The 14,872-nt window shown below is 40.2% G+C and overlaps 1 protein-coding gene across 1 annotated transcript in view; it reads right to left on the bottom strand.

Moving 5' to 3' along the window:
• SLCO2A1 (solute carrier organic anion transporter family member 2A1) overlaps positions 1-14,872 on the bottom strand; it is a 74,911-nt gene that overhangs the window by 19,276 nt on the left and 40,763 nt on the right. The window contains exons 3-7 of the mRNA XM_067465928.1: positions 14,688-14,850; positions 9,644-9,859; positions 5,898-5,996; positions 2,479-2,612; positions 465-546 (exon numbers count right to left, since the gene is read on the bottom strand). Of these exons, the coding sequence (XP_067322029.1) occupies positions 465-546; positions 2,479-2,612; positions 5,898-5,996; positions 9,644-9,859; positions 14,688-14,850 (694 nt within the window). The remainder of the gene's footprint in view (positions 1-464; positions 547-2,478; positions 2,613-5,897; positions 5,997-9,643; positions 9,860-14,687; positions 14,851-14,872) is intronic.

Genomic DNA, 14,872 nt, shown 5'->3' with positions numbered 1-14,872 from the left:
TTCAACAATAAAATAATGCCTCTGGATGGTCAACTGTTGGGCAACAACAGGAGAGGGCTTTTGCTGGCATGTCCAGCTGGTGGGCATCCGAGGAGCACATGGATGGCCAAACTGAGAAAGAGGTCTAAATGCGTTCAGGGGTGAGCATGGAAAAATTACTTTGAACCATGCTGACCATGGGATTCTGGGGGGCTGTAGTCCAAAAAAGATAACATTTCCATGATCTGGCTCATGGCCTGATCTAGCACGATTCTTACATCCTTATAAAATGTGATAAATTTAAAATGTTAAAAGTCTCTATGTATTGAGCTCTATACAGAGGCTGAGAGTCTAGGGAACATTCTAATTACAAAACCACATTTAATTATCAAATATAACTCACAAGAAATTACAACTACATATGTTAAAGGATTCTGGGCGTTGGGAGTGGATCCGGAATACTGAAATTTAGAAAAATCATTTACTTTTAATTAAATCCAGCAAGGATCCTTCTTCTGCTTTGGCTTTTTCCATCTTCTTTAGCACGTCCAACTCAGATTGCAGATGCTAGAAGAGAAAAAGAAAAACTATGCTTTGTCTGACAGTGGTGGAGAGCAAAGACCAATGGCTGTGAATTTTGACCAAATGAAATAAAGCCTTGGGAAATATTTGACAAGCTGTGGCACTCAAGTACACAGAGTGAGCAAGAAGGATGTAGATTCCAGGGTTGGTCCAACACAAAAGCACACCCAGCCTTTCGTGTGCTTCACTCAATCCAGTCAACAGAAGAATAGGGTGGACTGTGTGCTCTTTCTTCATTAGGACAAAAGGAGGACTGAAGCAGAAACAAAAGGACAAGCGCACCTGTCTGAGTAAATGCACTTTGCCAACCATTGCACAATGCCACCTCACCCACTTGAACCATATTTTGTTTGTCTTGGCATCTGCCAAGGCTGAGGTCTCTGTCCACAGTTTACCAAAGAGATTTAACAGTGTAAATTTAATCAAAGGCAGACATCACTCCTTTTCCCTCCCCTGTTTATAATGGACTAAAGTGTTTTAGGTGTTGCACCGAGCCATCAAACACAGGAACAGTAGAAAAGTTAGGAACTTTTTTGTTGGTGGAACAGTGCCATGACGGAGGGTAGTAAGAGAAAAGGTTTTGTATTTTTCCAATCTCTCACTGATTTTTAGGATTAGGAGAGGAGGCAGAACTGTAGGAATGGGAATGCTGGTAAGAGTTTCACATATCTTTGTTTACAGATTATTTATTGCAGACTAATGTGAGATTCAAATGGCACACAAAACCATACTCCAGTGACTTGCTTGTTTAGTAGTGCAACAACTTACAACACTCTTCTGCAGTATTGGATGTGAGGCATTAAATCTTTGCCATTTATTGTGTTGTGAAGTGCTTTGAGTCCCCTCTAGGTGAGAAAAGCAGTATATAAATGAAGTAAATAAATAAATAAATAAATATTACGTGTGTTGAACTATAATATCCATAATTCCTGGATAGCATAAGGGTTGTAGTCCAACAGTTGAATGCCACCAGGATAGCTTGTTTAAAAATGTTGTCAAAATATCTTCTGAGACACACTGTCAGCATTAGTTTGATATCTTTCATAACAAAAAATAACAGAAGCACTTAAATTCTATGTCATAGATGGGCTTTTACAGACATAGAAAGTGTGTCAAAATGTTGTGTTGCTGTAGTTTTTAGAGTACTTGGTGTCATCTTGGTACACCAGTAATGATCTTTCCTGGTCCATCCACTGGTGAATTCTTGACTATTGTAATGTGGTCTACATGGGGCCGCCCTTGATGCAGACTTGGAAGTTGCAACTGGTGCAACATGCAGCTACTTGACTGCTGACTGGAATATCATATGAGCAACATATAATGCCAGTCTTAAAAGAATTGAACTGGTCTGAATTCAAGTGGCAGGTGATGGCATTTAAAGCCCTGAATGGCTTAGGATGACAGTACTTGAGGGACAGCTTCTATCTATATGTATTTGCCCAAGGACTAAGATCTGCTTGGGGAACCTTCTTTGTCTCCTGTCAGTGGAATGCTTTCACTCCAGAGACCTGATTGGCACTAACATATTTATCATTTAGGTGGCAAGTTAAAACCTGGCTGTTTGCCAAAATCTTTGGGCTTTATTAATGCACCCCAAATACACCTGCAATAAATCTGCAAAATGATGTTCTGGGGAGAAAAAAAGAGATCACAAGGAGTTTTTATTCAGGCAAAGCACAGCTTAGAAAGCAGGCAAACAATATGTATAGCTTCTTCTTCTTTTTTAAAAAAAGTCTAATCCAGAAGTTTCCAAGCTGGCAAAAGGATATTAAAGAGGACTTTTTCTTTATACAACAGCAAATTAAGTCCTCCAAAAGAGCATTTCCATTTTAAGGTCTAATGGCTGAATGTAACTTTTGACAGAAGAAAAGTTGGGCCATTCTGAAAGGTTGCTCTAGTCTAGCACTCAAAACTCACCCTTCCTTTAAACATATATCGAGGGAAGAAGAAATAGGGAATAGAAGTGAGCAGCAAGCAGCCAGAGGAAATGAGAAGTCCCAACCACCATGCTCCAATCCAACGCTGGTCTCCGGGGAATATGCTCACATCCTCTGAAAGAGACACCGTAGAGAAAACATGATGAAACTTTAGGGAATACACTTCCTGATAGCTAGGTTATGTTCTAGATCAGTTTTTCCAAAAGTGCATGATATTCACTGAATTAAGATAAAGAGATTATAGAGACGACATGTCCAGAATCAGTACCTAAAGCAGTGGTTCCCAACCTGATGTATTGGTCTTCAACTCCCAGAAACCCTAACAGCTGTTAAACTGGCTGGGATTTCTGGGAGTTGTAGGTCAAAACACCTGGGGACCCACAGGCTGAGAACCACTGACCTAAACTGAGAGAGCATGTCCCTCTGTTGAAAGCAGAGGGCCCTTTTTAATACAGTTTTGCATTGGGAACCATTGTAGAAAATCTTTTTAAAAATCATGGGGAAAAAGTCAGGGAGGGAGTGAAAGAGAGGGAAAGAGAGAATGAACTGCTTTGCATCACTAAACTGAGAATAAATCACGAGCACAGCTTAAAAGTGTTCAGTGGCCATGCTGACTAGGTGTTCTGAGCATTTAGTGAGGTAAAACACAGTGAAAAACCTAACTGTTTTAAATTGTGAAAGACATTAGTTGAAGTATGTTCCTAAAGTAATCTACAAACAAAGTATGTGTGTAAGGGAGGCAGCTGGGGTACCCTGTTCATCTGTACAATTATAAAGTTAATTAAGGAAACATATCTTATTCCAGCCCTGTTTCCTTTGAGTAGCCTGCTGACTTTTGAAAATACTTAACCAGCACTAAAGTGCAAAGGGAGCCACTAGAAATATTATCTGCCCTCGTTCTGGAAAGACTCTCCTTTCCCATTGTTCCTGGGCTGGGCAAATTTCTGCTGGCTGAATGTCAGGCCTCAGCTTAGTCACTGATGCCTGTGGAGCAACGTTTTTAATGAGCCTAGTGTTTGGAGCCTCTGCTCTCCAGGGATCCTGCAGAAGAGACACCGAGTCACTCCACTTTGAGAGCGAACATCCTCCAGGCAGGAGGCCTGGTTCAAAGGATTCAGCCCTTTGCTGGGTTGGCACAGAAAGTGTTTCTCCACATTGTTAAGGGGTGAAAAGGAACAAACCTCCATCTCCAATTTTTGGCAGCTGAGGCCAGACTTCTTGCCCTCCAGGATTAAAAAGCATGGAGGTAGAGGGAGCCCATGTCCCACCAAAACAATAACCTTCCCTGAACATGGCTAGCTTACTGGAGACTGACCATCATGAGGTGACCACAGAGAGGGAATGGCTCTATATACTCATGTATAAGTAGAAAGTTTGGTCAAAAAACCAACTCAAAACAGCTGGGTTGTCTTTTCCATAGTCTGTGTGAGTACTGTATCAAAAGAGAGGGGACCATCCCCTTCGCTGAGTAGAGTGGCAAAAGCAAGAATGTAATTTGCCTTGGGGAGCCTAAAGAAGCATCAACCTCTCCTACTATCTCTGTTGTGGTGCTGTTTTTGGCCTTTCTGAATTTCTGAGCAGGGAAATGTCAGAGGGGACCAGGGTGCTTTCCTCTCTTTGCAGCATGATTCCCAACTTATCCAGGGGTCATATACAAATCCATAATTTTGGCCCCAAAACTTGCCCTCAACTTATACATGAAGTCAATTTATATATGAGTATATATGGTAATGTTGCCTGTCCTAAAGGAGAGGGAGGAAATTAATGACATGTCCTGTCATAGCACAATAATTTCATTTATCTTGCAACAGATGATAACAATCATTCTGTGGTCCCACACTGGTTAGAACTATTAGAACAGAGGCCAAATCTAAAAAGAAAACCTCAGACTATGAAGAAAAGCAATATGTACATTACACATTTAGGAGTGAAGGAGAAAAGAATTGGTAGAAAAAGTAATCAACCTCAAGGAAAAGTCTTATGATGGAAATTGCATCAAATCTAAATCTCCTTCCCAATATTGACAGAGAATATATAATGACTGGAGAAAGAGGACAAAGAAAAGTTGGAAATGGCAGTTAATGACAGATTAACTACATTCCAGTCCATATGCTGGCACTGACAAGGAGGTCAAGAACTTAATTGCATGGGCAGAGGTCAAGACTATCATGGACATTCAACTTAACAAAATTCTGTAGAGCAGGATGGACTTTTGTCAATGGGCAGAAGGCCATACTGCACCTTGGAAGAGCTATGCCTCTCAAAGATGTCTAAATGCTTTGGACAGGTGGGAGCAAATGTTTGTGGTTAAGTTTGGGTCATTTTAGCCTCTGGAGAATTGATTTCTGGGTAACCTACTATTGGCAAAAAGGCCTCTGCTGTGCCACAAACAAGACAGAGGAAACAAATATGGTAAAATTGCTACCCACACCTGCTCAGGGGAGTTGCTGTTTTTCAGAACACCTTTCAGGGGGGAATATTTTTCAAGAATAATTGGAGGGTCATGGGGGAGCCACATGCCTCCCACCTTACATGCACCATGTCTTCAAGTCATTTACCAGCAAACATCGATTCATGTAAACTGGATCTGAATCCACACCTCTGCCCCACCCTTTCCATTCAAAAGTAGATTATCTGTTACACAAAATGAGACAACGGGATTAGTTTTGTAACAGTCTAATCAATTAAGTCACCTCCTTTGTTGTTAAAACAACAATGTAACAATAGTATCTAATTTCAACTAAATCTGCAAACTATTTGCTGCTTTAGGGTATTTATTCTGGAGAAGAAAAAAGTGGCTTTTTCCTTGAAATCACCAAAAGCTGCTGAGTTGCCAAGTGAAGACAACTGGCCAGCCCTGTTTTTGCCTGTCATTTAGAAATATACCAAAATATGTCTTCCATGATGTTGGATTGGTGTAGCTACGATTCCTTATTTCAGACATACATCACTGCCAACACTTCACAGAGGAATTTAAGGTATATTCTGTACCAATGTGTGGCCAAGCAACATCAGTGCAAGCAGAGGTTATTAATGAGAAAGAATTTGTAAGCTAGGAGAGACTGCAACAGTTTGTTTTTCTTTGAGCCTACTGGGAAGCACAAGAATTCACTCTTTTGTCTCCCTTCTATTGAGTTAATCGAGTGCAAACCTTAAACTCAACTTTCAGTAACTGAAATAAGATCAGGACAAAAGAGAAAAATAAAGAGAGAAACTGGAGCGTTTTAAAAGTAGCACAAAAAGTGGGATGACAGAGGATTAACTAGACTGTCTTTGCTAAATTGGGACAATTGGAGGATATGACACATAAGACAGCTTAGTTTTTTGACCCACAAACACATACAAGATTATAAAGTAATATATGATTATCTACCCCTCCAAGACAAAACAGGTACTCACTCATGTCAACCCTCCCAAAGTCTACAAATATTTTCAGTGCTGCAGAACCAAGCAAATAGCCAAAAGCCGGGCCAAACACTGCGATGGCAAATAAGAGTGCTGAAAAAGAAAGAGAGAAGATAGTGGATTACAAAATGTGTGGGGATTGCATATTTGATTCTGATGCAATCTTTTATCATCTTAAAGTTCCTGCATGGAAATGTGGATTCTGGGAGTAATTTTCTCAGGATGTGAACCTAAAGAATCAAAAACTAAAGAATTATTGTTATTGTTTGTTACTACGCAAGAAATGTAAGGAATGTTTAAGCAAATCAGAAAAGCAATACTTCTGTTGAATTGAAAGCTTATTTATTAAGAGGAAGTGACTGCCATTCCAAAAGATCCCAGAAATCTTATTGAAATACAGATGGGACTAATGTTCCACCCAACACACTTTAAACTTATCAAATTGTGTGATTCAAAAATACAGAGACAGAAGCTATACAATTCATAATGAAACAATCAGAAAAATACTTCTCAATGATTTTCAAAATTTAATGCTTCTTAACATAAAATTTTACTTACTTACTTAGTGTTGAATTGCAAAGTATATACTTTCTGTCACAAATGAGATTCTACTGGAATTTATCTATCTAGAACAGGTATGGGCAAACCCAGGCTCAGGGGCCGGGTGAAGCCCCTTGGGTTCTCTGCTCAGGCCCTCTCTCTCACACACACACACCATCCTATCCTTCTTTCCTTTTCTCTTTCCTTCTTCCTTTCTTCCTCACCTCCCCCCCCCCTCTCTCCATTCCCTTCCACCTTTCTTTCTTTCCATAATTCTATTCCTTCCTTCTCTTTTTCCTTCCTCCTTTCCTCCTGGGGGATGTTTAGCTGGGAGAAGAGAATGTAGAGAGGGAAGATTTAAGATGCAAAAGGGTGTCCCATTGAGGAGGACTTTCCGCTACTCTAGAGACCAGTGCACAAGGGAGCAATGGGTTCAAATGGCAGGGAAAGAGATTCGACCAAAAACAAGAGCTTCCTGAGAGTAAGAGCTGTTGGAGAGTGGTGGAGTTTCCTTCTCTGGAGGCTTTTCTGCAGAGTCTGTCTATTGGGAGTGCTTTGATTGTGCCTTCTTGCATGGCAGGGGGGTTGGACTGGATGACCCTTGGGGGTCTCTTCCTGCTCTAGGATTCCAGGATTCTGTATCAGGAGTAGGCAATATGGGGTCTAATTGATACACTTTTCTTTCCCATCCACCATCTAATCCTGACCAAGTCTAACCCTTTTGGCATCCAAATGTTTCCTGTCTTTCCTTCACTTTCTGCCTCCAAAAGAGAAGAGGAAGTGGAGGAAAGGGCAGGGAGGGGGCTTGGGGAGAACCCTTGGCCCATCCGGCCCACCATGTGGCCCACATGTTAGAAAATTTGTCCATGCCTGATCTAGAATCAGATGGATACTCATCTGATGAAGTGGACTGGAATCCTTAAAAGCCTATGACAGAATTTTCCCTTTTCTTAATCTCGAAGATGCTGCAGGTTTTCTCTATATCCTTTAAAGCTGAAACAAACTAATGCGTCTATATTTTTGAGTCTTTTTTTTTTACAGCAACACATAGAATCCTCAGGGCGGTGTCATCATGCTGGAATTATTACTTATTGTCCACATAGTAACTTTTCTAAATTCTGAAACTGTCTATAGATTGCCCTAGGACTAAGCCCCACAGTGGAAAAAATTTGGATTTTGTCATGAGGAGGGAAATTGCTTCTTCCTTTTTAAAGAACAATTCTGGCTGGAAAAGCTGCAATTTATTTCTCAACTGCCAAATACAAAGCTTTTTGATTACTGAAGAGTTGCTAATCCTTTGTTTGTAAAGTAGCAACAGAACAATGGATCAGGAATGAAGAGCCCTATCTGTGCCAGAGAAAGAGGCTACGTTATCCTTTTATGCTTATGTTGGAATCTGGACTTGCACTTGACAGAACCCACTTCACTGTCCGATTAGCTTTTCAGAACAGAAATAGAGAACCGCTGCCATCAACATGTCAAGGACTATTGAAACAAGCTTGATATTCCCTGTACTGAAATAAAGTAATATTAGGACTTAAAGAACCAAGTAACTATGTGATCCATTAATAAAATACAAAATGCAGAAGTTGGGATATCTTTAGTAGGATTACTAAAATGTCTCTAAAGTGGCACTACTTTTGTGATGTTTAAGTGGTCCTCATTGAGGTATTACCCAGCTATTACTTTTATCAATGGGGCGGGTGTATGTGTGTATGGATCAAATGAAAAGAGGTTTAAGGACAGAGAAACGGGAAGATAATTAGAACTTAGAATAGAAGATATGAATAGAAGTTCTGTCTGTTTATGTTCCCTGGTTTTGCACATAAATACCCATTATTTATGTTTATGTTTATTGTTTAGGGCTCCCTAGTGGCACAGTGGGTTAAGCCACTGAGCTGCTGGTGTTGCTGACTGAAAGGTCAGAGTTGGACATGACCAGACTTAATGTCAAGGGGAAACCTTTACGTTTACCTACCCATTATACATTACACAGACCAACAAAAAATAGCGGTGTCTTAGTTTTTAGGTCTGTTCCTGGGGTTATTATCTCTCCCTTCGGGGGAGATAAAGTAGGGCAAAAATAAATACAATTATTATTATTATTATTTGGGACACTGATTTAGAAAATTGCATTGGATATACAGCATGAATTCCAGTTTCTTAGATATGATTTCTTGAATGACTGGAAAGTTTGTATCATAAATCTGTTATTTTGGTTTATAATAAGTAGATTTTCATGTAGTACACTTTCTTTGTAATTTTAAAACGTTTCCTTCATGCTTAAAAGGTATTAATTTAAACATTAAATTACAATATCCTGATTTTTAAATGGGTAAGCAGAGTGATGACTGGCAGACAACATATGTTTTGTATCTCAAAACATAGAGCTGATTTGAGATTTTTGGAAAAAAGCAGGTCTAACATGTGACCAGAAACAGGTCTATTACTTGAGGCACCAACATGTATGTTGGCCAGTTTTCACATTATTTTCATTATTCATGATGCCCTGTTCTAACAGTCATGAGTTACATTACTAACTGCTATTCTATTACTTTTTTTTTATATGGCAGTTTTTTTCTTTTAGGGGGAAAACAATATTTCTAATTGTGTCAGAAGCAACTTGAAAACATACTGTAGGTCACTTCTGGTGTGAGAGAACTAGCCATCTACAGAGATGTTGCCCAGGAGACACCTGGATGTGTTAGATGGGAAGCTTCTCTCATGTCCTAGCAAGCTAGAGCTCACCCTGTCTCACGGATTCGAACCGATAACCTTTAGACCAGCGACCCAACCTTCAGGTCAGCCGTTCAGCTGGCACAAGGGTTTAACCCATTGTGCCACCACAGCTCCTGGAGGAAAGAAATCAACAATAACAAACATGCTCCCAAATTTCTCTCCCTGGTAAATGTTTAGAAATGACCCATAAATATTGCAAAAATCACAAATATTACTGTTGTTGATTAAAGATGGTTATAATTAATGCCACTAGCTGTTGATAGCTTTTTCAAAACAAAGTAATGAATAACAACATATTTTAATAGCTTAGTTATATGCCCTGCATTTTTTGTTACAGGAATGATAAACAGATCTTTGCTATATCAGAAACAGCCATTCAGGCTCAGCAAAGGGTAGATGATATTTGTGTATCACACGTCTCACCTAATGTCAATCAAGCTCTTTCAGTGGAAACCACTTACCTATGTACAAGGGAGAATTGTTTGGTTCAGCAAAGTCATCAACGTAGGAGATGCCAAAGGGTTGGATGGGGATTGTCCCAATTCCTGCCAGCAGTTGAGCAACTACCATTATTGACCACATGATGCCACTTTCCGACTGGGTTTTCATAGTGCCATTTGAACATTTAAAATCACCATTGCAGATCTCAGTGCTGGTGCTGTTGGTGAGGCTGTTAACTGAAACAAGAGAATGCAACAATTCAAGAAAAATGTGCAAAAACCCATGGATGGTTAGGCTTAAGTCTTGTATCTGATCCAGTCCTGCCAAGATTATTTTTCTTTGGAAATGAAAGGGATCGCACATCCCTACAGAAATGGAAAAACATCCAACATGAGAGTCAGCCGGCAGATAAGTTACTCCTGAAAACCCACTCGTGCCCCAAGTCAAGCGTTTCACATGATTCACTGGGTGAAATAGATGTATGGAGGAGTCTGGGAGAAGCCACATTCCTCTATGAGTTTGTCTATGCATCTCTTTGAAGCCACAATGAGCAAAGGAATATTTTAACAATAGTCTCCATGAGAAACAGACACCCCCCCCCCCCCCAAACAATGTGCTTTGTGCTTTGTATCCTGGCCAGGTTTTTTTTTATCATGTCAGAAGTGACTTGAGAACTGCAAGTCACTTCTGGTATGAGAGAATTGGCTGTCTACAAAGATGTTGGCCAAGAGATGCACGGAAGTGTTACCATCCTTCTGGGAGGCTTATCTCATGTTCCCACAAGCTAGAGCTGACAGACGGGTGCTCACCCCATCTTGTGGATTCGAATTGGTGACATTTCAGGTCAGCAACCCAATCTTCAGGTGAGCAATCCTAACAGCTGGGAAACTGGCTGGGATTTATGGGAGTTGTAGGCCAAAACACCTGGGGACCCACAGGATGAGAACTGCTGGGTTAACCCATTGCACCACTGCGGCTCCATCCTGGCCAGTGCCTTCTTGCTAGCAAAGCCTTACCATTCCTTATGGAACTTGTGCATCTCCAAAATCAAAGCTGAGCTAAACCCTCCCCAATGAAAGGCATATTTTAGCTCATTGCTCATTCTTGGGTGCTGGAGACCTGCCAGAACTGTAAACTTCCTCAATTTAATTAGCAGTTGTCATCACCTTTTGCTTTCAAGGTATTACCAGAGCACTGCTTAAAGCGATATATTCAGAAAGGGTTATGAACACAAATGCATCACTGTATTTTTTTCTGGAGGAGGAGTGAAAACGACATCAAACACACACTGGATAATTACTGGAGGAGGCATAGCTACGGTTTGTCCAGGATTCCTATGTACTTTCAAATCATCCATCAGCTTTAACACTGAACAAGATGTTCATGGGAGAACCATGAAATCCATTCCGATATGTTAATCAAAGTACTTGGAGTTCCTACTAGAGTGAACAAAACAGTGTTTAAAAACCCAAGGGAAGCTCAAACCTCCCATTCAATACAGAATTAAAACAAATGACAATGTCCTTGCCATACATGCCAGCACTCCCACATCTTCCACATTATTTGTTCACTTTTGCAATTGTTCCAGTATTCCCATCAACTCACAGCACTTAATGAATGGCCTTGCAGGCTTGTGGTACTTTAATAGCAAAATGTCCACCAGGTAATTTAAGGGTTCCAGTCACTATAATATCACATTGTATATGTAATAACACACATTCTTGTTAATGGTCATCATAATAGCATGAGGTTGGAATATACTTTCAGCAGCAGGGGCTTTCTTAATCATCTTAGACTTACTTTTATACATTCACACTGCCAAAGGGGCCACTTTAGAGATACATCTCCCTGCCAAAGGATAATTTTAATAACTGAATTGGTTTAGGGCAAATGAGAAGTGAAATGCCAAGTAAACCAACTTCATTTGGTTTACGTAAATGCTCCCAATTCTGGTGTTCCTTCATTTACTAATGAGATGCCAAGCAAATCAGGGAAGAACATATTGGAAACTGACACAGCTTTGGAATTTCCTGCCCTGGAGCACATACACACAAAGCTGAGGTAAGATGGGCCTTCAGTTAAGTATATGGTGAGATGAAAATTGGTCTGCATATCAAGACATGAAATGACAACGGGGCTCTTGATGGAAACAACAGATCAATTTAATTTTGCTGTGTTTGCTGAGGTAAAGCTTAAAAAGTCACCAATTAAGAATGCCTTTGTCTTTATCTAGTTGCTTTGTCCAACTAGGGATGTATTGGGAGTTATCACCACAAATCCAAAGGAGCCTCCAGTCGTGCAATGGGTTAAACCCTTGTGCTGGCAGGACTGCTAATCAAAAGGTTGGTGGTTCAAATCCGCGGAGCAGGGACATGAGAGAAGCCCCCCACAGGATGGTAAAACATCTGGGCTTCTCCTGGGCAATGTCCTTGCAGACAGACAATTCTCTCCCACCAGAAGCAACTTGTAGTTTCTCAAGTCGCTCCTGACATGAAAAAACAAGTCCAAATCTCAAACCAATTCCTGAAATGATCTTTAAAATAATCTGTGCTGATTTGGATGACGATTTTAACCTGGCAAACTTTTTAAATGTATATTAATAACTGTTTTAATGTATATGGTTGTATTTTATGATATGTTTTATATTGTTTCGGCACTGAATGGTTGCCTGTTGGAAGCTGTCCTGAGTCCCTCTTCGGAGGTGGAGAAGGACGGGGTATAAATGTTTTAAATAAATAAATAAATAATTTCTAATATAATTGGCTCTCTGTAATTTATGATTTTGTGTCCACAGAATCAACCATCCACAGCTGGCAAATACCCCCCCCCCCAAAAAAAAATACAAAAAGCAAGCCTTGATATTACTATTTTATAGAAGGAAGATATATTCTATTATACCATTTTATATAATGGAAAAAGCATCCATGGATTTTGATATCCACGGGGGATACTAAGGACCAATAGTAATTGCACCCCACTGTGACATCTGAAATATTTATAAAGAAGAAAGAATATGAATATTTACAAAGAATATGACCATCCCTTGGACATCACTTCTTTGTTCTACAATCCAAGCGTAGCATTACATTTGATGCACATACCACAGACCTGGTTATTCAGTCTGTACCTTCAGACTTTGCCTAGTATACAGAATTTGTTGCCATCATTTCTGGCCTTATTTTTGGCTTCTCCAACATTTCCCATAATTTCCTGCTTTTAGTAATATTAGCCCACATGATCAAGAATTTGTAAGTGTCTACACTTTTTTGTGACATTTTTCTTTGTCCTAAAGCTCAGTCTGTTGGAAGATTTTATTTTTCTTCATGAACCAACATGAGAATAACTTTTGTCTTCCACAGAAACACAAAAACTCTGCTGCTTTTCTGTTAAAAGATAGGCCTCCATTGTATTATTAGTCTGCTATTAACATGTTTATAACCACTGATCTTACTTTTGCTCAGATTCCAAGGAATATAGCCAGAATCCCCTGTAAACCCTACTTCTATACCTTTAGGAACTGTACATATGAATAAGATGTTTGGAGGTTGTGGGGTTGTGGGGGCGGGATGACCCTCTGCTCCAGAAATTTCCACATTTGGTTTGTGGATGATGCAGTTCTATGTTTGCTAGAAACTTCAGACAGCTTGATTTATCCATTTTTCTAGGGAAATAGAGGATAATATTCTCCAGCTCACTTGCTGGATACAATATTAATAAATATCATGCCAGCAGAATTAAGAGTTCCCATTAAATTTATTTTTATTTATCGTATCAGAAGCAAACCAGGGGTACAGTTGTAATGTATTAAAAATGTCCTTTGACCAGTAACTAGCCACTTGGAGTGCCGCTGGTTTTGCTATAAGGAGGTCCTCCATTGTGCATGTGGCAGGGCTCAGACTGCATTGTAATCAGTGGTATGTTGGGCAACTTGCTATTACATGGCTATACTTTATGATGAGAAGAACCTGAAGGAAGGATATGTCTCTCCCAAACCAACTTGGGTAAACTCCCATCATGTTTTTGCATCTCTGCACAACTCTTTGTGATTGGATAAATTGGCAAATACCAGAAGCAAATTTTTCTGCTGAGATGAGACAGCATTGTATAGTGGTTTGAAATATGGGCCAGGATTGAAATTACCATTTTATCTGGGACAATGTGAAGCTGATGTGTGCATGTCGGCCTCAAATTGGCCCAAATACACTAATTGGCAGGAAGAGAAGAGACAGCGTTGTGTAGTGGTTGAGGTTTGGAAAACCACTTACAGGAAAGCAATGCCAAACTTTTCACCAAAGAGGTCTTACACAAAAAACCCCACAAAAACCAAAATCCTGGAAGAAGGTTATTAGAAGACAACACTGACTTGAGGGCACATAACATGAGGCAGCTTTGCCGATATTCAAAATAAAATAACTGAAAAACCTAAGAGGAAAATCTTCACCACTCCCTTTTTGTGCTATAGGGATGTGGCAGGGGAAGACGTATTTATAGTGCAGTGATATACAGCTCCATCAACAGATGGGGTCTTGCATGCTTTGGTGGCGTCAGAGGAGACTGGCACTTCCAAAGGGGCAATTCAATACAAAACAGCATGCATTAACACCAGACGTGAACCAAAACATTCATTGCCTCTGGTTTCCCTGGCACCGATTCAGCTTGGCACGCCCATGACAGGCAAGTCATTGCACAGAGACCACAGCATGCCTTAAGGGATGATGGAAGCCAGGAAGGCTAAGCGCCAAGTGACTTTAATGTGCAACTGCATTCGTATTTATCAGATAAGTACAAGTCACCTATCTCACAGGATCTGGCAAGAGTACATCATAAGTACTTAGAAGAACCTTACCTAAGAACTCTCAAGAGTGGAGCAGATGCCTGTAGTTGTATCAGAGGGGACTGTAATGGTCCAAGCGTATTTATGTTTCACTATTTTACATAAGATGCCTTGGGGATCCTTATGGGTTATAGGTGGGACAGAAATCCATACAAAATGTAGTTTATCACAGCCTCAGAGAAGATTTGAGGCACAGGCAATATCTGAGGACATAAAAAAGAGGTACGTACTGATGACTGTTCGAGAGTATTCATATGGGGCTGAGACAAAATGTGGAAGTGTCAGAAGGAAGGCTGCCAGAGCCAACAGAAGGCCTCCCAGACCAATGATCCGAGGGCGATGAACTCGGTTGCCGAAGTAGCTCACAAAGATGATGAGGACAACATTGCTGATCTGTGGAGATACAAAAGTGCAC

The sequence above is a fragment of the Anolis sagrei genome, chromosome 3 (genome assembly GCF_037176765.1).
Source record: "Anolis sagrei isolate rAnoSag1 chromosome 3, rAnoSag1.mat, whole genome shotgun sequence".
Lineage (NCBI taxonomy): Eukaryota > Metazoa > Chordata > Lepidosauria > Squamata > Dactyloidae > Anolis > Anolis sagrei.
This window is presented reverse-complemented; position numbering and strand designations above follow the sequence as displayed.